Source organism: Engystomops pustulosus, chromosome 2, assembly GCF_040894005.1.
Source record: "Engystomops pustulosus chromosome 2, aEngPut4.maternal, whole genome shotgun sequence".
Classification (NCBI taxonomy): domain Eukaryota; kingdom Metazoa; phylum Chordata; class Amphibia; order Anura; family Leptodactylidae; genus Engystomops; species Engystomops pustulosus.
This window is the reverse complement of record NC_092412.1, coordinates 251,793,425-251,817,703: the sequence shown is the minus strand read 5'-3', so window position 1 is coordinate 251,817,703 and position 24,279 is coordinate 251,793,425. Positions and strand designations below refer to the sequence as shown.

Below are 24,279 nucleotides of genomic sequence, written 5' to 3'. Positions count from 1 at the left end.
TTTTAGAAATTGGCACCAAAAAAATCTTTCAAACTGAGATGATCTTAAACTCATAAACATTACAAATATCATTTTAAAATGATAAATTAAAACATACATTATTATTATTATTAATTATTGATCCATGTTTAAAATAGCAGTTTTTATGTTTTATAAATTTTCATTTAAGAAATGCAGAGATTGGCAAAATTCACTATATATTTACTTACCTAGGAAAAGAGCTCAGAGCCGTCCACAGGGAAGGACGAGAAAATTCACCAGGAGTAGCATTGAAATAATAGAAAACAGAGAAGTTGTAAAGATTAGACATCAGTTATCAGTGGTCACATATAACATGATCTCTACTGTAGAGCTAGTAACAAGAAATCTTTAACATTCCAAACTACTGGGGAAAAGTTGACCAACACAGGGCTCTAAGAAAACATGTATACAGTCTCGGGCCTACCAGCCGGTAGACTTCTACCCAACACATGATTTTGTCTATTTCTATGGCTAGTCAGTTATTCTCCTTTATTCACTCCGTTTTTTTATCATTTGCCATTCTAAGATTGGGAACAGACTTCAGTATCCTAAGAAGACCTCTAATATAGAGCTAGAGTCCCATTTTCAAACATATCGTAAGAAAAACATAATTCATGCATGCAAGATGGTAGTGTTAGAATTTAGACTTTGATAAAAAGAAATCAATTTATAGGATTAATTTGAAATGACATTTTTCTTCAACCTGTGTAGAAAAATATGGGAAAAAAATAACCAAGTATCTTAAACAAACATATTATACTATATAACCCCCAAATATTTTGCATCAAAAAATTTGAAAAATTCCTAATAAATTATGCACTTTAGTTTCATAATTCATTTTGAATGAATGGATTCATGCACATGTGGTGTGCAAGTGTCTTGATAACATAATTTGTCCCTTTAACCCTTTGACATTTTTGTAAACAAATTTTCATAAGAATTTTCTCTCTAATCTTCCAGGCTTTAAAATATCGGTGATAGCCCTCCCTGTGATTAAAAATACAATTAAAAATAATATCAAATTCCCAAAAATATCCAAAAACTAAAAGAAAAATAGAAAAACCTTAAAAAAAATACAAAAGGAAACTCTTAAACTCGTAAACTCATAATTTTTTTTAGCTGAACCCATTGTTTGCTTGGAATTCCCTGACATTCCTGTGCGAAAAAGTTAAAGTAGAAGGCTTCTATCCTGCAGCAATTCTTTTAAAGTGTAAAATATGAAATGCGCCTGCCGCTACCTTTTTTTATGATTTTTCTTCCTTTTGTGCTGCATTACACTGACACTGAACTGGAAGTTACAGCAGGGATCCGGAGGAAACTTACAGCCACTGGGAAGAAAAAAGTTGTTTGGTGACTATAACATTAAGAAAAAAAAAACATAAAGTGATCTGGTTAGGCAGAGGAGGGGGGGGGGGGTTCCGTCGGGGAGTAGGACATGATTTTATTGTGAGCAGCACATTAGAGTTTAAAAGAAATTTTTTTAAGAAATTATATTTTAAAAATGTATTATTTTAAAAATAATATTTTCAAGTTATTTTTTCACAGTTGAAATGTAATATTTTTGTAATTATTTTTGTTAAATTTAAATATTTTTTACATTTATATTTTTTATGGATTCATGAAGTATTAAATATTAATGACCGTATAACTATTATTTTTGGTATTTACATAATATGCATGCGTTATATTTATGCATTATCCCAGGTATCAATTTACGAGGTAATTCCTATATAAAGTTTTTGGCTCAGTAGTTGGATGCTTATGGTCAAATTTAGGTCTGATTAAAGGAATATTATTTTTTTTTCTGGAATTTAGCCTTTAATATTCACAGAGATTTAATTGAATCCCAAGTATTAATCCTTAAATACTACTCCACTTACTAAAACTAAGAACAACCTTTTTATATTGTGTGAAATTGTGAAAAACATACAATGTGATGTATCCCGGCACTTGTCATTTATGTTATCCTTCTTCTGAACCAACCCGTGTGGCACCTTCAGAATCCAAATTGAATCTGCGTACCTTTTTTTTTACATTTTAGGCTTCACCGATTCCATTCATACAGTTAAATCATCTGATCGAGCTCGGCTGCTTGCTTTACTTAACCTACTGAGGGATCTGGAATCGGGAACTAACTCGAAACTCAGTAAAGGCAGATCAGGGACTGGAGGTTCTACTTCATACACATCTGCTTTTTCAGACAAAGGTTCAGGGAACCCATGGTCGGAAGGGAAGTGTTCAGATCCAGCATGGTCTGACAGAGCCCTTGATGGTGCACGCTCATATTGAACTTGGCCAAAATTTGTTGAATCAGAAGCTACTGGAGAGTGTATATTATCTAGAGGGGGGTCATTACCTGTGTTATCTAATTGAGCATTGAGAGAATTTGTTCGAGAAGGTATTTGCTCAGTGGGAGCCTGGGATAATGCTTGATCTGAGGGTGCACGCTCAAAAGGGGCATGGTCAGAAGCTGCTCGAGACAAAGCCCTTTCTGAGGGAGTGCGCTCAAATTGGGTCTGTTCAGATGTTGCCCGAGATGGGACTCGATCTGAGGTTGCATGCTCAGAAAGAGCATGCTCAGAAGCTGCTCGAGATGAGGCTCGCTCTGAAGGTGCATGCTCAGAAGGGGCGTGCTCAGAAGCAGCCCGAGAAATTGCTCGTTCTGAGATTGCTTGATCAGAAGGTGCTCTTTCTGAGATTGCATTGTTGGAATGCAACTTTGCAGAAAATGCATGCAAAGAATGAGCACGTTCTGAAGCTGCTCGCTCAGAAAGTGCACGGGATGGTGCTCTTTCAGAAAGTGCACGATCAGAGGGGGCACGCACCGAAGGGGCCCTCACTGAAGGGGCACGCTCAGAAGGTGCTTGTTCTAAGTTCTCAGCCACTTGTACTTTCACCACCTCTTGCTCTTCAGCTTGTCGATATGAGGGCAGAGTTTCATCATAGGCCTTCGAGATGTCGTCAAGGAGGCCTGTGCTGCTTTTCTCATAACTATTAAAGTGAGATGGAAGCGGGCTAGCTTCTAATCCAACCTCGGTCATTGGGTAGAAATGGGAGACAACCTTTTCTTCTTCCAGTAGCTTGTACCCTTTAGATTTAGGTATTGAAGAAATGGCAATTGAGTGCAATGGCTTATGTGAAACTTCTCCAAACAGCTGATTTGTTTGTTGATCTGGACTCCTCTGGAATGCAAAGCGAATCTTCTTCCAGCCGAGATGACTAATCTCCACCACATTTAGAAAGAGTGATACTGCAGCCACGGCTAACATGAACATTATAAATACAGTTTTCTCAGTAGGCCTGGAGACAAAACAGTCTACGGTGTTTGGGCAAGGCCAACGACTGCAACGGTACAAGGGCAGAATTCTAAAACCATACAGGAAGTATTGGCCCACCACAAAGCCCACCTCAAAAATGGTTTTGAAGATAATGTGACAGATGTAGGTTCTTAGGAGGGTTCCTTCCAAGCGAAACTTCTTGATCCCTTTGGTACTCGTCTCCTTAGTAGTTCTGATACTCCCTTGGTCAGGAGCAAGAGGCAGCCGTTCTTCATTCATGTCTTGCTGCCGACTCATTTCAGCTTCCTCTCGTTCTTTTCTTTTTTCCTCCATTCGAACATGGTGAACGGCATGGCCCACATATACCAGGGATGGTGTAGAGACAAAGATGATCTGCAGCACCCACAGTCTGATGTGGGATAGTGGGAAAGCCTCATCATAGCAGACATTTTCGCAACCAGGCTGCTGAGTGTTACATACAAAATCAGATTGTTCATCACCCCAGACAAACTCGGCAGCAGTCCCCAAGATGAGGATCCGGAAAATGAACAGGACAGTGAGCCAGACCCGGCCGATAACGGTGGAGTGTTCATTGACCTCTTCTAAAATATTCCCTAGGAAACTCCAGTCTCCCATTGTCTACAGGCTGTAAAAAATTAAAAAAAAACACACAAAAATATATACAAATGTTACTAGATTCATGAGTTAGTTTATGAGTAGAACAAAGAGTCTCTAATCACAATAGTATTAATAATATCAATACAAATACCTATCGTTATAATATATTGCATAAATTATGTAAAATGTATAAAAAACAATAAGTTGCATTCACAAACATAATTTTACAAATCTACAACTACAGCCATATTTCCCATGTGACACCTCAACCTACCTGGGGGGTCTATTGAATTGAGCTTACTTACTGTGTGACTATGGTGCTATATGATTAGTTTGATAGGACAGTGGGTGGGTCTTCATATATTTTGGAATATAGAGAGTTGGCCATTGTTACAATACAATTCTCTAAATAAGACTCAACATGGCACTATTAACTCTTAAATGTAATTTCTAGCACAAAAATAAAGAAATCTACAATACTTTACATCATATATATAATGTTAATAGATTTCACGTAAAAATGGTTGAAATATTTGTGATAAAATAGGTATAAAATAGAAGCATAATGTATAAAATTGATAATTTTGAAATACTAGAAAAAATGTAAACAAAAATATACAAAATGTAAACATGTTACAGTGTTGAGACATGGACTGCTCAATCAACAGGACTTACACATGGAATTTAGGCAAAGCACAAAAATAAAACAAAAACCTGAGCACAAAAACAAACAATATTCTACTCAAATCTGCAATCTAGACTAAAATAATACAAAATATACTTACAACAAAGCAGTTAAGGATTTTCAAAAATTTCAGTCAAAAGCATCTCCCACATTATGTATCTACACAATTAAATCTTACTAAACGACACATATTTTAGGTTTTAAGTTAAAAGAACTGTAGCAGAAGACAAAAAAAAACAACATAAAAAGCATAAGAAACTCTGAATACAGAAAGATATTAGGACACATAAATGGTACAAAGTGGGCAACTTGCCACAGTGAGAGTTCCACGGGAGAAGACGTCCCCACTCTTGGCAACCTGCTGTCAAAAGTGAACCTTTGTCTCTGGCCTTTCCTACCTAAAGTCCCAAACTTATCGCACGACTAAGCAAACGTGACTCGATTCACCCTGATGGGTGGGTTTTAGTGTCCTGCAATATTTAAGCTCCGGGCTAGACGCCCTTTATGAGAGGGTCACAAATGGTGACGTGACGGACAATAGGCAAGACCAGGGCAGACACAGCAGTGGGAAGTAGGAATGTATGGAATATGAGAGGTGAGGAATTATCACCAATCACCGGGCGTAAACTGTACATAGGTTTTCATAGGGTGTTAACTCCATGTTTGCCAATAGTAAAATCTATTTGTTTATTTACTGTATATGTCTCATATCTATTTTCACTTTTATCATTACCATGTAGATAATACATGGGGCCACATTCATCACTTTTGTGCGCCTAAGTGTAGTAGTTGCGCCTAAATTCGGGCGCACTGTTTTGTCAGAATTATCACAAGCTACAACCATCTGTGATAAGTATATTTTCTGCCTCTTATTAATCACTTTACTTTAACACAGTTTAGGCGCAATGTTAGATTCGGGCTCTTACATGTGATCCTGCTACAAGCTCCTCTCTGCTTCTCCCACAGCCCAGAATGAAGATAACCCTCACAGCAGCACCCAGGTGTCTGACACCCAGCACCCAGTGACCTCCTCAGCAGCACCCAGGTGTGTGACACCCTGCACCCAGTGATCTCCTCAGCAGCACCCAGGTGTCTGACACCCAGCACCCAGTGACCTCCTCAGCAGTGGCTTCTCCTGGAGGGGATCCCCCAGTGCTGGTCTCCTGCTGCACCCCTGTAATTCTGCACAATATCCCCCTCAGACACACTGGTGATACTGTGCAGAATTACATGGGGGACACTTGTCTGTAGTATCTGCAACATTCTGCAAAGTTCTCTTCTCTCTTGCTGTGAACTCAGTATTCTGCAGAATGTTTTGTAAATAGAAGGTGATGAACTGTAAATAGTCTGTAAGAGTCTGCAGCTCCTGTCTGCAATTTATCTCATGTCTGTATTATCTGTACTAGTGTCTGTAATGTATGAAATGTCTGTAATATCTGTACTAGTGTCTGTAGTGTATGTAGTGTCTGTATTATCTGTACTAGTGTCTGCAGTGTATGTAATGTCTGTATTATCTGTTTTAGTGTCCGTAGTGTATGTAGTGTCTGTATTATCTGTACTAGTGTCTGTAGTGTATGTAATGTCTGTATTATCTGTTTTAGTGTCCGTAGTGTATGTAGTGTCTGTATTATCTGTACTAGTGTCTGTAGTGTATGTAATGTCTGTATTATCTGTACTAGTGTCTGCAGTGTGTGTAATGCCTGTATTATCTGTACTAGTGTCTGCAGTGTGTGTAATGTCTGTATTATCTGTACTAGTGTCTGTAGTGTGTGTAATGTCTGTATTATCTGTACTAGTGTCTGCAGTGTATGTAATGTCTGTATTATCTGTTCTAGTGTCTGCAGTGTATGTAATGTCTGTATTATCTGTTCTAGTGTCTGCAGTGTATGTAATGTCTGTATTATCTGTACTAGTGTCTGCAGTGTATGTAATGTCTGTATTATCTGTACTAGTGTCTGCAGTGTGTGTAATGCCTGTATTATCTGTACTAGTGTCTGCAGTGTATGTAATGTCTGTATTATCTGTACTAGTGTCTGCAGTGTATGTAATGTCTGTATTATCTGTACTAGTGGCTGCAGTGTATGTAATGTCTGTATTATCTGTGCTAGTGTCTGCAGAGTATCTGATGTCTGTATTATCTGTACTAGTGTCTGTAGTGTGTGTAATGTCTTTATTATCTGTACTAGTGTCTGCAGTGTATGTAATGTCTGTATTATCTGTACTAGTGTCTGCAGTGTATGTAATGTCTGTATTATCTGTACTAGTGTCTGCAGTGTATGTAATGTCTGTATTATCTGTACTAGTGTCTGCAGTGTATGTAATGTCTGTATTATCTGTACTAGTGTCTGCAGTGTATGTAATGTCTGTATTATCTATTCTAGTGTCTGCAGTGTATGTAATGTCTGTATTATATGTACTAGTGTCTGTAGTGTGTGTAATGTCTGTATTATCTGTACTAGTGTTTGTAGTGTATGTAGTGTATGTAGTGTCTGTATGATCTGTACTAGTGTCTGCAGTGTATGTAGTGTCTGTATTATCTGTACTAGTGTCTGCAGTGTATGTAATGTCTGTATTATCTGTACTAGTGTCTGTAGTGTATGTAATGTGTGTATTATCTGTACTAGTGTCTGCAGTGTATGTAATGTCTGTATTATCTGTACTAGTGTCTGCAGTGTATGTAATGTATCTATTATCTGTACTAGTGTCTGCAGTGTATGTAGTGTCTCTATTATATGTACTAGTGTCTGCATTGTATGTAGTGTCTGTATTATCTGTACTAGTGTCTGCAGTGTATGTAATGTCTGTATTATCTGTACTAGTGTCTGCAGTGTATGTAATGTCTGTATTATCTGTACTAGTGTCTGCAGTGTATGTAATGTCTGTATTATCTGTACTAGTGTCTGCAGTGTGTGTAATGTCTGTATTATCTGTACCAGTGTCTGCAGTGTATGTAATGTCTGTATTATCTGTACTAGTGTCTGCAGTGTATGTAATGTCTGTATTATCTGTACTAGTGTCTGCAGTGTATGTAATGTCTGTATTATCTGTACTAGTGTCTGCAGTGTATGTAGTATCTGTATTATCTGTTCTAGTGTCTGCAGTGTATGTAATGTGTGTATTATCTGTACTAGTGTCTGCAGTGTATGTAATGTCTGTATTATCTGTACCAGTGTCTGCAGTGTATGTAATGTCTGTATTATATGTACTAGTGTCTGCATTGTATGTAGTGTCTGTATTATCTGTACTAGTGTCTGCAGTGTATGTAATGTCTGTATTATCTGTACTAGTGTCTGTAGTGTATGTAATGTCTGTATTATCTGTACTAGTGTCTGTAGTGTGTGTAATGTCTGTATTATATGTACTAGTGTCTGGCTGAGCTCTGCTGCTAGAAATGAGCTCTTCTGCAAAGGGGCTCAATGCTTACTTCTCAGATAACGCCACCTTCGGGCTCGAGTGTTTTTGCGCCCGTTTTTGCACCTAAATGAAAAGTCGCAAGTGATGAATATCATTAGGCGCAGATAAAACATCTGGATTGGTAAGATAGATGAGGGAAAGCTGCTTATTTTTGCTGCGCGGCTAGTTTGGCGGTTAATTGCAAAAATGGCGCAAACACGGTGCGCCTGAATGAAAAGGCGCAAAAGCAACAGAAAAAACGAGTGATACATGTGGCTTATAATCTATTCCATATCTAATCTATCTATCTATCTATCTACTATTAAATTAAAAGCAACACCACTCGTTGCATGTGAGATGAGCCTGGCTTTATGTAGACTTCGGCACAATTTTTGCTTTAAAATACTCCAGCTTGAAGGCTGAAGCGTAGACTGAGAAGTAAGAGCCCGAGCTCTTCTTCAGAGCTTGGGCAGTATCCCCTGTATAGTACAGCAGCAGAGCAGTGTATCCCCTGTATAGTACAGCAGCAGAGCAGTGTATCCCCTGTATAGTACAGCAACAGAGCGGTGTATCCCCTGTATAGTACAGCAGCAGAGCAGTGTATCCCCTGTATAGTACAGCAGCAGAGCAGTGTATCCCCTGTATAGTACAGCAGCAGGGCAGTGTATCCCCTGTATAGTACAGCAGCAAAGCAGTGTATCCCCTGTATAGTACAGCAGCAGAGCAGTGTATCCCCTGTATAGTACAGCAGCAGGGCAGTGTATCCCCTGTATAGTACAGCAGCAGAGCAGTGTATCCCCTGTATAGTACAGCAGCAGAGCAGTGTATCCCCTGTATAGTACAGCAGCAGGGCAGTGTATCCCCTGTATAGTACAGCAGCAGAGCAGTGTATCCCCTGTATAGTACAGCAGCAGAGCAGTGTATCCCATGTATAGTACAGCAGCAGAGCGGTGTATCCCCTGTATAGTACAGCAGCAGAGCAGTGTATCCCCTGTATAGTACAGCAGCAGAGCAGTGTATCCCCTGTATAGTACAGCAGCAGAGCAGTGTATCCCCTGTACAGTACAGCAGCAGAGCAGTGTATCCCCTGTATAGTACAGCAGCAGAGCAGTGTATCCCCTGTATAGTACAGCAGCAGAGCAGTGTATCCCCTGTATAGTACATCAGCAGAGCAGTGTATCCCCTGTATAGTACAGCAGCAGAGCAGTGTATCCCCTGTATAGTACAGCAGCAGAGCAGTGTATCCCCTGTATAGTACAGCAGCAGAGCAGTGTATCCCCTGTATAGTACAGCAGCAGAGCAGTGTATCCCCTGTATAGTGCAGCAGCAGAGCAGTGTATCCCCTGTATAGTACAGCAGCAGAGCAGTGTATCCCCTGTATAGTACAGCAGCAGAGCAGTGTATCTCCTGTATAGTACAGCAGCAGAGCAGTGTATCCCCTGTATAGTACAGCAGCAGTTCAGTGTATCCCCTGTATAGTACAGCAGCAGAGCAGTGTATCCCCTGTATAGTACAGCAGCAGAGCAGTAAATCCCCTGTATAGTACAGCAGCAGAGCAGTGTATCCCCTGTATAGTACAGCAGCAGAGCAGTGTATCCCCTGTATAGTACAGCAGCAGAGCAGTGTATCCCCTGTATAGTACAGCAGCAGAGCAGTATATCCCCATTATAGTACAGCAGCAGAGCAGTGTATCCCCTGTATAGTACAGCAGCAGAGCAGGGAATCCCTTGTATAGTAAAGCAGCAGAGCAGTGTATCCCCTGTACAGTACAGCAGCAGAGCAGTGTATCCCCTGTATAGTACAGCAGCAGAACAGTGTATCCCCTGTATAGTACAGCAGCAGAGCAGTGTATCCCCTGTATAGTACAGCAGCAGAGCAGTGTATGCCCTGTATAGTACAGCAGCAGGGCAGTGTATCCCCTGTATAGTACAGCAGCAGAGCAGTGTATCCCCTGTATAGTACAGCAGCAGAGCAGTGTATCCCCTGTATAGTACAGCAGCAGAGCAGTGTATCCCCTGTATAGTACAGCAGCAGAGCAGTATATCCCCATTATAGTACAGCAGCAGAGCAGTGTATCCCCTGTATAGTACAGCAGCAGAGCAGGGAATCCCTTGTATAGTAAAGCAGCAGAGCAGTGTATCCCCTGTACAGTACAGCAGCAGAGCAGTGTATCCCCTGTATGGTACAGCAGCAGAACAGTGTATCCCCTGTATAGTACAGCAGCAGAGCAGTGTATCCCCTGTATAGTACAGCAGCAGAGCAGTGTATGCCCTGTATAGTACAGCAGCAGGGCAGTGTATCCCCTGTATAGTACAGCAGCAGAGCAGTGTATCCCCTGTATAGTACAGCAGCAGAGCAGTGTATCCCCTGTATAGTACAGCAGCAGAGCAGTGTATCCCCTGTATAGTACAGCAGCAGAGCAGTATATCCCCATTATAGTACAGCAGCAGAGCAGTGTATCCCCTGTATAGTACAGCAGTAGAGCAGGGAATCCCTTGTATAGTAAAGCAGCAGAGCAGTGTATCCCCTGTACAGTACAGCAGCAGAGCAGTGTATCCCCTGTATAGTACAGCAGCAGAACAGTGTATCCCCTGTATAGTACAGCAGCAGAGCAGTGTATCCCCTGTATAGTACAGCAGCAGAGCAGTGTATGCCCTGTATAGTACAGCAGCAGAGCAGTGTATCCCCTGTATAGTACAGCAGCAGTTCAGTGTATCCCCTGTATAGTACAGCAGCAGAGCTGGGTATCCCCTATATAGTACAGCAGCAGAGCAGTGTATCCCCTGTATAGTAGAGCAGCAGATCAGTGTATCCCCTGTATAGTACAGCAGCAGAGCAGTGTATCCCCTGTACAGTGCAGCAGCAGAGCGGTTTATCCCCTGTACAGTACAGCAGCAGAGCAGTGTATCCCCTGTATAGTACAGCAGCAGAACAGTGTATCCCCTGTATAGTACAGCAGCAGAGCAGTGTATCCCCTGTATAGTACAACAGCAGAGCAGTGTATCCCCTGTATAGTACAGCAGCAGAGCAGTGTATCCCCTGCATAGTACAGCAGCAGAGCAGTGTATCCCCTGTATAGTACAGCAGCAGAGCAGTGTATCCCCTGTATAGTACAGCAGCAGAGCAGTGTATCTCCTGTATAGTACAGCAGCAGAGAAGTGTATGCCCTGTATAGTACAGCAGCAGAGCAGTGTATCCCCTGTGTAGTACAGCAGCAGAGCAGTGTATCCCCTGTATAGTACAGCAGCAGAGCAGTGTATCCCCTGTATAGTACAGCAGCAGAGCAGTGTATCCCCTGTATAGTACAGCAGCAGAGCTGTGTATCCCCTGTATAGTACAGCAGCAGAGCAGTGTATCCCCTGTATAGTACAGCAGCAGAGCAGTGTATCCCCTGTATAGTACAGCAGCAGAGCAGTGTATCCCCTGTGTAGTACAGCAGCAGAGCAGGGAATCCCCTGTATAGTACAGCAGGAGAGCTGTGTATCCCCTGTATAGTACAGCAGCAGAGCAGTAAATCCCCTGTATAGTACAGCAGCAGAACAGTGTATCCCCTGTATAGTACAGCAGCAGAGCAGTGTATCCCCTATACAGTACAGCAGCAGAGCGGTGTATCCCCTGTATAGTACAGCAGCGGAGCAGTGTATCCCCTGTATAGTACAGCAGCAGAGCAGTGTATCCCCTGTATAGTACAGCAGCAGAGCTGTGTATCCCCTATATAGTACAGCAGCGGAGCAGTGTATCCCCTGTATAGTACAGCAGCAGAGCAGTGTATCCCCTGTATAGTACAGCAGCAGAGCAGTGTATCCCCTGTATAGTACAGCAGCAGAGCGGTGTATCCCCTGTATAGTACAGCAGCAGAGCAGTGTATCTCCTGTATAGTACAGCAGCAGAGCAGTGTATCCCCTGTATAGTACAGCAGCAGAGCAGTGTATCTCCTGTATAGTACAGCAGCAGAGCAGTGTATCCCCTGTATAGTACAGCAGCAGAGCAGTGTATCCCCTGTATAGTACAGCAGCAGAGCAGTGTATCCCCTGTATAGTACAGCAACAGAGCGGTGTATCCCCTGTATAGTACAGCAGCAGAGCAGTGTATCCCCTGTATAGTACAGCAGCAGAGCAGTGTATCCCCTGTATAGTACAGCAGCAGGGCAGTGTATCCCCTGTATAGTACAGCAGCAAAGCAGTGTATCCCCTGTATAGTACAGCAGCAGAGCAGTGTATCCCCTGTATAGTACAGCAGCAGGGCAGTGTATCCCCTGTATAGTACAGCAGCAGAGCAGTGTATCCCCTGTATAGTACAGCAGCAGAGCAGTGTATCCCCTGTATAGTACAGCAGCAGGGCAGTGTATCCCCTGTATAGTACAGCAGCAGAGCAGTGTATCCCCTGTATAGTACAGCAGCAGAGCAGTGTATCCCATGTATAGTACAGCAGCAGAGCGGTGTATCCCCTGTATAGTACAGCAGCAGAGCAGTGTATCCCCTGTATAGTACAGCAGCAGAGCAGTGTATCCCCTGTATAGTACAGCAGCAGAGCAGTGTATCCCCTGTACAGTACAGCAGCAGAGCAGTGTATCCCCTGTATAGTACAGCAGCAGAGCAGTGTATCCCCTGTATAGTACAGCAGCAGAGCAGTGTATCCCCTGTATAGTACATCAGCAGAGCAGTGTATCCCCTGTATAGTACAGCAGCAGAGCAGTGTATCCCCTGTATAGTACAGCAGCAGAGCAGTGTATCCCCTGTATAGTACAGCAGCAGAGCAGTGTATCCCCTGTATAGTACAGCAGCAGAGCAGTGTATCCCCTGTAAAGTGCAGCAGCAGAGCAGTGTATCCCCTGTATAGTACAGCAGCAGAGCAGTGTATCCCCTGTATAGTACAGCAGCAGAGCAGTGTATCTCCTGTATAGTACAGCAGCAGAGCAGTGTATCCCCTGTATAGTACAGCAGCAGTTCAGTGTATCCCCTGTATAGTACAGCAGCAGAGCAGTGTATCCCCTGTATAGTACAGCAGCAGAGCAGTAAATCCCCTGTATAGTACAGCAGCGTAGCAGTGTATCCCCTGTATAGTACAGCAGCAGAGCAGTGTATCCCCTGTATAGTACAGCAGCAGAGCAGTGTATCCCCTGTATAGTACAGCAGCAGAGCAGTATATCCCCATTATAGTACAGCAGCAGAGCAGTGTATCCCCTGTATAGTACAGCAGCAGAGCAGGGAATCCCTTGTATAGTAAAGCAGCAGAGCAGTGTATCCCCTGTATAGTACAGCAGCAGAACAGTGTATCCCCTGTATAGTACAGCAGCAGAGCAGTGTATCCCCTGTATAGTACAGCAGCAGAGCAGTGTATGCCCTGTATAGTACAGCAGCAGAGCAGTGTATCCCCTGTATAGTACAGCAGCAGAGCAGTGTATCCCCTGTATAGTACAGCAGCAGAGCAGTGTATCCCCTGTATAGTACAGCAGCAGAGCAGTGTATCCCCTGTATAGTACAGCAGCAGAGCAGTATATCCCCATTATAGTACAGCAGCAGAGCAGTGTATCCCCTGTATAGTACAGCAGTAGAGCAGGGAATCCCTTGTATAGTAAAGCAGCAGAGCAGTGTATCCCCTGTACAGTACAGCAGCAGAGCAGTGTATCCCCTGTATAGTACAGCAGCAGAACAGTGTATCCCCTGTATAGTACAGCAGCAGAGCAGTGTATCCCCTGTATAGTACAGCAGCAGAGCAGTGTATGCCCTGTATAGTACAGCAGCAGAGCAGTGTATCCCCTGTATAGTACAGCAGCAGTTCAGTGTATCCCCTGTATAGTACAGCAGCAGAGCTGGGTATCCCCTATATAGTACAGCAGCAGAGCAGTGTATCCCCTGTATAGTAGAGCAGCAGATCAGTGTATCCCCTGTATAGTACAGCAGCAGAGCAGTGTATCCCCTGTACAGTGCAGCAGCAGAGCGGTTTATCCCCTGTACAGTACAGCAGCAGAGCAGTGTATCCCCTGTATAGTACAGCAGCAGAACAGTGTATCCCCTGTATAGTACAGCAGCAGAGCAGTGTATCCCCTGTATAGTACAACAGCAGAGCAGTGTATCCCCTGTATAGTACAGCAGCAGAGCAGTGTATCCCCTGCATAGTACAGCAGCAGAGCAGTGTATCCCCTGTATAGTACAGCAGCAGAGCAGTGTATCCCCTGTATAGTACAGCAGCAGAGCAGTGTATCTCCTGTATAGTACAGCAGCAGAGAAGTGTATGCCCTGTATAGTACAGCAGCAGAGCAGTGTATCCCCTGTGTAGTACAGCAGCAGAGCAGGGAATCCCCTGTATAGTACAGCAGGAGAGCTGTGTATCCCCTGTATAGTACAGCAGCAGAGCAGTAAATCCCCTGTATAGTACAGCAGCAGAACAGTGTATCCCCTGTATAGTACAGCAGCAGAGCAGTGTATCCCCTATACAGTACAGCAGCAGAGCAGTGTATCCCCTGTATAGTACAGCAGCAGAGCAGTGTATCCCCTGTATAGTACAGCAGCAGAGCTGTGTATCCCCTATATAGTACAGCAGCGGAGCAGTGTATCCCCTGTATAGTACAGCAGCAGAGCAGTGTATCCCCTGTATAGTACAGCAGCAGAGCAGTGTATCCCCTGTATAGTACAGCAGCAGAGCGGTGTATCCCCTGTATAGTACAGCAGCAGAGCAGTGTATCTCCTGTATAGTACAGCAGCAGAGCAGTGTATCCCCTGTATAGTACAGCAGCAGAGCAGTGTATCTCCTGTATAGTACAGCAGCAGAGCAGTGTATCCCCTGTATAGTACAGCAGCAGAGCAGTGTATCCCCTGTATAGTACAGCAGCAGAGCAGTGTATCCCCTGTATAGTACAACAGCAGAGCAGTGTATCCCCTGTATAGTACAGCAGCAGAGCAGTGTATCCCCTGTATAGTACAGCAGCAGAGCAGTGTTTCTCCTGTATAGTACAGCAGCAGAGCAGTGTATCCCCTGTATAGTACAGCAGCAGAGCAGTGTATCCCCTGTATAGTACAGCAGCAGAGCGGTGTATCCCCTGTATAGTACAGCAGCAGAGCAGTGTATCCCCTGTATAGTACAGCAGCAGAGCAGTGTTTCCCCTGTATAGTACAGCAGCAGAGCAGTGTTTCCCCTGTATAGTACAGCAGCAGTTCATTGTATCCCCTGTATAGTACAGCAGCAGAGCAGTGTATGCCCTGTATAGTACAGCAGCAGTGCAGTGTATCCCCTGTATAGTACAGCAGCAGCACAGTGTATCCCCTCTATAGTACAGCAGCAGAGCAATGAATCCCCTCTATAGTACAGCAGCAGAGCAGTGTATCCCCTGTATAGTACAGCAGCAGAGCAGTGTTTCCTCTGTATAGTACAGCAGCAGAGCAGTGTTTCCCCTGTATAGTAGAGCAGCAGAGCAGTGTATCCCCTGTATAGTACAGCAGAGCAGTGTATCCCCCTGTATAGTACAGCAGCAGAGCAGTGTATCCCCTGTATAGTACATCAGCAGAGCGGTGTATCCCCTGTATAGTACAGCAGCAGTGTATCCCCTGTATAGTACAGCAGAGCAGTGTATCCCCTGTATAGTACAGCAGCAGAGCAGTGTATCCCCCTGTATAGTACAGCAGCAGAGCAGTGTATCCCCTGTATAGTACAGCAGCAGTTCAGTGTATCCCCTGTATAGTACAGCAGCAGAGCTGTGTATCCCCTATATAGTACAGCAGCACAGCAGCAGAGATAAGTGTTTACACTACCTGCAGCCTCTGTTTACAGTTCATGACCTTCTATTTACAAATAATCTGCAAAAGCCTCAGCTCAGAGCAGGAGAGAAGAGAATTTTGTAGGATTTTGCAGATACTACGGATACCCCATGTAGCAGGATGACCACACCGGTGTCTGAGGAGGATACTGGCTAGAATTACAGGGGGGCAGCAGGAGACCAGCACTGGGGGATCCCCTCCAGGAGAAGCCCCTGCTGAGGAGGTCACTGGGTGCAAGGTGTCACACACCTGGGTGCTGCTCTGGGGGTCATTCTCAAGCTGGGTGCAGGAGAGAAGCAGAGAGGAGGATCACATGTAACTGCCCCAAACCTAACACAGCGCCTAAACTGCGCCTAAAATAAAGTGCGGTTGCAAAATCATCTTGAGATTTGCAAGTGATTAATAAGAGGAAGGAACTAAACTCATCACAGATGGTCGTAGCTTGTGAGAATTCATATACAGCAATACGTCTCATTTAGGTGTTAAAACGAAAATAATGCACCACAACTGTGATACCTCTCACCCTATGGGCCACATTTACTGACCCGTTCCTTGGAGTTCACAGAAAGTGCATTGTCCGTGTATAATGCGCTGTGCCGCGATTCTTTAAGATCGTGCCCCCGATTTCCTGTCGCTTCCCCGCTCAGGTCCCCGGAGTTCACCTTTTTCTTCCTGATGCATGTAATTGCATTGTCTTGTGACACAATTTGAAAGTTAAATCCCGCGCTCGGTCCGAATGAGGTGGATCGTCCAACGGCCCGCCCCTCGATTTGTGTTGCATGGAAGCAGCGGAGCTTTGACAGAAACCGATCACGTGCGGCAAAATCTATCTCATATCTATCTATCTATCTATCTATCTATCCATCTCCTATCTATCTCCTATCTATCTATCTATCTATCTATCTCCTATCTATCTATCTATCTATCTATCTCCTATCTATCTATCTATCTATCTATCTCATATCTATCTATCTCATATCTATCTATCTATCTATCTATCTCATATCTATCTATCTATCTACTGTATCTATCTATCTATCTATCTATCTATCTATCTATCTATCTATCTATCTATCTCATATCTATCTATCTATCTACTGTATCTATCTATCTATCTCCTATCTATCTATCTATCTATCTATCTATCTATCTCATATCTATCTATCTCATATCTATCTATCTATCTATCTCATATCTATCTATCCATCTACTGTATCTATCTATCTATCTATCTATCTATCTATCTATCTATCTATCTATCTATCTATCTATCTATCCATCTCCTATCTATCTATCTATCTATCTATCTATCTATCTATCTATCTATCTATCTATCTCATATCTATATATCTATCTCCTATCTATCTATCTATCTATCTATCTCATATCTATCTATCTATCTATCTATCTATCTATCTATCTATCTATCTATCCATCTCCTATCTATCTATCTATCTATCTCATATCTATCTATCTCATATCTATCTATCTATCTATCTCATATCTATCTATCCATCTACTGTATCTATCTATCTATCTATCTATCTATCTATCTATCTATCTATCTATCCATCTCCTATCTATCTATCTATCTATCTATCCATCTCCTATCTATCTATCTATCTATCTAAAAAAAAAAAAAAAAAAAAAAGAAGGAGAGTCTGCAGCAGCACAGGCAGGCGAGGGTGCAGCAGCCGTAGGACCCTTGGCTGGGGTCCGTCAAGATATTTGTAGGAAAGAGGCAGCACTCCAAAGTACGTGGAAAAGGGTGAAGCTTTTATTCCATGTGCAACGTTTCGGCGTTGTGGCACGCCTTTTTGGCACGCCTATCTATCTAGCATGCTTGAAAAAGGCGTGCCACAACGCCGAAACGTTGCACATGGAATAAAAGCTTCACCCTTTTCCACGTACTTTGGAGTGCTGCCTCTTTCCTACAAATATCTATCTATCTATCTATCTCATATCTATCTATCTATCTATCTATCTATCTATCTATCTATCTATCTATCTATCTATCTATCTCATATCTATCTATCTATCTCATATCTATCTATCTATCTCCTATCTATCTATCTATCTATCTATCTCCTATCTATCTATTATCTATCTCCTATCTATCTATCTATCTATCTATCTATCTATCTATCTATCTATCTATCTATCTATCTCATATCTATATATCTATCTCCTATCTATCTATCTATCTATCTATCTCATATCTATCTTTCTATCTATCTATCTATCTATCTATCTATCTATCTATCTATCTGTCTGTCTCATATCTATCTCATATCTATCTATCTATCTCCTATCTATCTATCTATCTATCTATCTCATATCTATCTATCTATCTATCTATCTCCTATCTATCTATCTATCTATCTATCTATCTATCTATCTCCTATCTATCTATCTATCTATCTATCTATCTATCTATCTATCTCATATCTATCTATCTCCTATCTATCTATCTATCTATCTATCTATCTATCTATCTATCTATCTATCTATCTATCCATCTCCTATCTATCTATCTCCTATCTATCTATCTCCTATCTATCTATCTCCTATCTATCTATCTATCTATCTATCTATCTATCTATCTATCTATCTATCTATCTCATATCTATCTATCTATCTATCTATCTATCTCCTATCTATCTATCTATCTATCTATCTATCTATCTCCTATCTATCTATCTATCTATCTATCTATCTATCTATCTATCTATCTCATATCTATCTATCTATCTAGATATATCCTCTGGATGAGCATTCCTTATGCCTTGTACCAAATAAGCTAGATGAGATTGCTCTGCACCTGCAGAACTTTCCTTGGCTAGAGAAGGACATGATGGAAGAATCTGCCTCACTACCTGACATATGGCTTCCATCACACTTACAGTGATCTCCTATTCCTTGTAACCCTGCAGAGCGGTCATTGTTTTCTTCTCTTTTGGCTGATATTCATAGTAAAGCTTTTGCTGACCCAGCTGACACGGAGCTTTAGATGGGGGCAGCCGCTGGCCGGATAATATGTTGGATCGGAATGTTAGACTAAACCGAACATGAATGGAAGAACAGAACAGGGTTAATACTGTATATTGTGGGTCACACATACAATCTTTCCCCTAACCGCTGGTCTGGGAGGATGTCCTTCAATATTCAATGTATATTTCCAATATTGACATGAATTTTGGTCTCCATTTATCTGACCTCTTACCTTGTTTGACCACTCTAAATGCACGCGACGGAAATCGGGGGGCGTGGCCAAGTGAAAACCCGACGGATTCGGAAAAAACGCCGCATTTTTTTTAAAAAAGTGTCGCGGGACTCGCGCTTACCTTCACCAGGAATAGGCCGGTGAATTTCAGTGCATTCCGGCGGGCCTCGGGGAACTTCAGCGCAGCAGCGCCACCTGGTGGACGTCGGAGGAACTGTCTTAGTGAATCGCTGGAAGACCCGAATCCACCGCAGAGAACGCGCCGCTGGATCGCGAATGGACCGGGTAAGTAAATCTGCCCCATAGTATCATAGTTCACTAGTTCTTTTTTGACGCCGATTTTCTGACTACTTATTTTGTCATGAAGAAATCTCTTTGGGTTCCCACCTGCCTGTTGCCCCCCCCCCCCCCCCCTAATAACTTATCTTACACCAAATGATAGAAAACCTACCCAATTATGGAAACAGAATCTCAAAGTGATGCACGAAGTGGGAGCGTCTCAAGGAAACACCAACCACCATCTGTGAAACCCTCAATGTCCTTAATGAGACAAAGGTCCAAGCATAAAGCAAACGAAGAAGCTGTTAAGATGTGGCCAGTGGAGAACCTCTCCAGGTTGGACAATTCTTCCCCTAATATAGGATAATTGGTGTCTGACTTATAGGTTGGACTTGATGAACTTGTTGACTCATTGGGGCATATTTACCATTTTCATTGGGTTTCCCGACTTTTTGGGGAATCGCACCCGGGATTGTGATGCACGCGATCAGATTGGGGCAGATTTACTTACCCGGTCCATTCGCGATCCAGCGGCGCGTTGTCTGCGGAGGATTCGGGTCTTCAGGCGATTCACTAAGGTAGTGCGCCCGATGTCCACCAGGTGTCGCTGCTGTGCTGAATTCCGTCGGAGTTCACTGAAGTTCACCGTCCTACACTGGTTGCAGGTAAGCGCGTGTCAAGCAACACTTTTTTTTTTTTAAATGCAGGGGTTTTTCCAAATCCGTCGGGTTTTCTTACGGCCACGCCCCCCGATTTCCATCGCGTGCATGCCGTCGCAGATGCGCCACAATCCGATCGTGTGCGCCAAAATCCCGGGGCAATTCAGGGAAAATCGGTGCAAATCGAAAATATTCGGGTAATGCGACGGATAAACGCAATTCGGGCCCTTAGTAAATGGCCCCCAATGTGTTGCAATAGCCCTGGCTTTCACGCAACGATCCGACAGATTCGGACTACGTGCCGGATTTAACATTTAGGGGGACATTAATCATAGTGGGGTCTCAGGTTCGCCTATTTTTGCTCCTGGTTTGCTCTTCTTTTTGGCTCCTGATCTATGATGGATCTGGTTCTGCCTTAGTAAATGCCTTTTGGAATTGTCTCATGTCCCATTCATTTGCGCCTAAATTTGCGCCAAATTTGTCTCAAATTGTTAGATCTCATTTGTGAGCAATAATGAAAGGAGACTGAGAAAATGTGACAGAACGTTCAGGGCACAAAAACCTATCATTGTGATGTAACTGCAGGGACTAAAAGTTACAGAGATGGAAAAAAAAAATAAAATTGCACTTACATGCACCAGGAAGAAGAAGGTGAACTTCTGGGACCTGAGCGGGGAAGCGACACATGCAGGATATCGGGCGCACGATCTTAGTGAATCGCGGCAGAGTTCATCCTCGTCGGACAGTCCGGATCGGGGATGGCGCAGGGTCCGGGTAAGTAAATGTGCCTCATTGTTTCGATGTTTGGGACTCATACTGGTGTTACCTATTGTCACGGTGTCAAGCAAGTCATATGTTGTCTAAGGTCAGAGTCATTCTACCATTGTCTTCAGTTCATTGTCTCATTTGTAAAGGTCAGTGACACATTGACAGAATAACATGAATGAAAGTTATGGCCTCATTTTGAAGAGAGAGCAAAGGAGGATATATAGACAGATAGATAGATAGATAGATAGTGTATAATACAGTGTATAATAATGTAAAACTATGAAATGATGTTGCAATTGTATATTTATTCACTGTTATATAGAAAAAATGAAATGTTTTAGGAAGTTGTGAGATCATGTGACTCAACTAAATGTGTATATATATCCACCATTTGCACTTGTCACTTGGCTTGAAAACGGCTCACGCCGAGCCGAAATGTTGCTGTATTGAGATATGCAATAAAGAGGACTTTCTTTGAATTTTTACTGGAACCTTGGAGTGCTGCCTTTTTAGATAGATAGATAGATAGATAGATAGGAGATAGATAGATAGATAGATACATAGATATGAGATAGATAGATAGATAGATACATAGATAGATAGGAGATAGATAGATAGGAGATAGATAGATAGGAGATAGATAGATAGGAGATAGATAGATAGATAGATAGATAGATAGATAGATAGATAAATAGATATATTCCCTTTCTCTCTTCTCTCATCTCATTGTCGAACAATCTGCCAGTGATATTAGATTATTCTCTACCTTAATTCGAACCTCTCATGGATGTCTCTAGGACTTCTCCTGAGCTGCACCAATTCTCTGGAATGACCTTCCCCAGTCTATCAGACTAATAACCAACCTACAAAGTTTTAAACATGCTCTCAAAACCCATCACCTTAGGTAGGAGTATAACACTCCCTAACTGCATGAAGTGTCAACTCTTTACTAACCCGTCCTGTGTCTCCTCCCGTCTGTTATCGGGTAAATGGACTCTGTATAGATAGATGCAGCTGATGACTGGTTCAAGCTGCAGCATCTTTATTTATTTATTAAATTATTTTATTCTATTACCTTATAAAGAATGGCTGGACCATAATACAATCTCTTTTACCTCTTGTGTCACCCCCTCATCCTCATAGACTGTAAGCTCTTGTGTCACCCCCTCATGCTCATAGACTGTAAGCTCTTGTGTCACCCCCTCATCCTCATAGACTGTAAGCTCTTGTGTCACCCCCTCATCCTCATAGACTGTAAGCTCTTGTGTCATCCCCTCATCCTCATAGACTGTAAGCTCTTGTGTCACCCCCTCATCCTCATAGACTGTAAGCTCTTGTGTCAACCCCCTCATCCTCATAGACCAGTGATGGCAAACCTTTTAGAGGCCGAGTGCCCAAACTACAACAAAGACCCGCTTATTTATCGCAAAGTGCCAACACAGAAATGTAATTTGTGATTTATACTCCCTTCTCTGTCACAGTTTTCATTGATACCAGCACCTGAGGCACCCATATAGCAGAAAATAGTCCCAGGTACAGCTGTCACTTTAAAATAGCTCTGTACACAGCAAGTCCTGGGCTGTCTGGGACTGCAGGAAGATACCTGGAGTCCTCTCTGGTGATGGCCTGAGTGCCCACAGAAAGGGCCACCTCTGGCACCAGTGCCATAGGTTAGCCATCACTGTCATAGACTGTAAGCTCTTGTGTCAACCCCCTCATCCTTATAGACTGTAAGCTCTTGTGTCACCCCCTCATTCTCATAGATTGTAAGCTCTTGTGTCCCCCCTCATCCTCATAGACTGTAAGCTCTTGTGTCACCCCATTATCCTCATAGACTGTAAGCTCTTGTGTCACCCCCTCATCCTCATAGACTGTAAGCTCTTGTGCCCCCCCCTCATCCTCATAGACTGTAAGCTCTTGTGTCATCCCCTCATCCTCATAGACTGTAAGCTCTTGTGTCCCCCCTCATCCTCATAGACTGTAAGCTCTTGTGTCACCCCATTATCCTCATAGACTGTAAGCTCTTGTGTCATCCCCTTCATCCTCATAGACTGTAAGCTCTTGTGTCACCCCCTCATCCTCATAGACTGTAAGCTCTTGTGTCACCCCTCATCCTCATAGACTGTAAGCTCTTGTGTCACCCCTCATCCTCATAGACTGTAAGCTCTTGTGTCACCCCTCATCCTCATAGACTGTAAGCTCTTGTGTCACCCCTCATCCTCATAGACTGTAAGCTCTTGTGTCACCCCTCATCCTCATAAACTGTAAGCTCTTGTGTCACCCCCTCATCATCATAGACTGTAAGCTCTTGTGTCACCCTCTCATCCTCATAGACTGTAAGCTCTTGTGTCACCCCTCATCCTCATAGACTGTAAGCTCTTGTGTCCCCTCCTCATCCTCATAGACTGTAAGCTCTTGTGTCGCCCCTCATCCTCATAGACTGTAAGCTCTTGTGTCACCCCCTCATCTTCATAGACTGTAAGCTCTTGTGTCACCCCCTCATCCTCATAGACTGTAAGCTCTTATGTCACCCACTCATCCTCATAGACTGTAAGCTCTTGTGTCACTCCCCCATCCTCATAGACTGTAAGCTCTTGTGTCCCCTCCTCATCCTCATAGACTGTAAGTTCTTGTGTCCCCCTCATCCTCATAGACTGTAAGCTCTTGTGTCACCCCCCTCATCCTCATAGACTGTAAGCTCTTGTGTCCCCTCCTCATCCTCATAGACTGTAAGTTCTTGTATCGACCCTCATCCTCATAGACTGTAAGCTCTTGTATCCCCCTCATCCTCATAGACTGTAAGCACTTGTGTCACCCCCTCATCTTCATAGACTGTAAGCTCTTGTGTCACCCCCTCATCCTCATAGACTGTAAGCTCTTATGTCACCCACTCATCCTCATAGACTGTAAGCTCTTGTGTCACCCCCCCATCCTCATAGACTGTAAGCTCTTGTGTCGCCCCATTATCCTCACAGACTGTAAGCTCTTGTGTCACCCCCTCATCCTCATAGACTGTAAGCTCTTGTGTCCCCTCCTTATCCTCATAGACTGTAAGCTCTTGTGTCACCCCCTTCATCCTCATAGACTGTAAGTTCGTGTGTCACCCCCTCATCCTCATAGACTGTAAGTTCTTGTGTCACCCCCTCATCCTCATAGACTGTAAGTTCTTGTGTCACCTCCTCATCCTCATAGACTGTAAGCTCTTGTGTCACCCCTCATCCTCATAGACTGTAAGCTCTTGTGTCGCCCCATTATCCTCACAGACTGTAAGCTCTTGTGTCACCCCCTCATCCTCATAGACTGTAAGCTCTTGTGTCACCCCTCATCCTCATAGACTGTAAGCTCTTGTGTCCCCTCCTCATCATCATAGACTGTAAGCTCTTGTGTCACCCCCTCATCCTCATAAACTGTAAGCTCTTGTGTCACCTCCTCATCCTCATAGACTGTAAGCTCTTATGTCGCCCCTCATCCTCATAGACTGTAAGCTTTTGTATCCCCCTCATCCTCATAGACTGTAAGCTCTTGTGTCCTCCCCTCATCCTCATAGACTGTAAGCTCTTGTGTCACTCCCTCATCCTCATAGACTGTAAGATCTTGTGTC

The 24,279-nt window shown here is 43.1% G+C and overlaps 1 protein-coding gene across 3 annotated transcripts; it reads right to left on the bottom strand.

Moving 5' to 3' along the window:
- Nucleotides 1–1,135: 1,135 nt before the first annotated feature.
- GJA8 (gap junction protein alpha 8) lies at nt 1,136–5,068 on the bottom strand. 3 transcript variants are annotated; one of them, XM_072138853.1, is made up of 3 exons: nt 4,916–5,043; nt 2,922–3,945; nt 1,136–1,349 (listed from the first exon to the last, which is right to left on the bottom strand). In XM_072138853.1, the coding sequence occupies exons 2-3, from the start codon at nt 3,933–3,935 to the stop codon at nt 1,341–1,343; spliced, it is 1,023 nt and encodes a 340-aa protein (XP_071994954.1). In that variant the 5' UTR covers nt 3,936–3,945; nt 4,916–5,043; the 3' UTR covers nt 1,136–1,340. The 3 variants fall into 3 exon arrangements, with proteins under 3 accessions (XP_071994954.1, XP_071994953.1, XP_071994952.1); XM_072138852.1 differs by having other exon boundaries at nt 1,136–3,945; nt 5,001–5,068; XM_072138851.1 differs by having other exon boundaries at nt 1,136–3,945.
- Nucleotides 5,069–24,279: the final 19,211 nt, after the last annotated feature.

Coding starts and splice junctions, on each gene's coding strand:
- GJA8 (XM_072138852.1), bottom strand. CDS start 3,935: ATGGGAGACTGGAGTTTCCTAGGGAATATTTTAGAAGAGGTCAATGAA.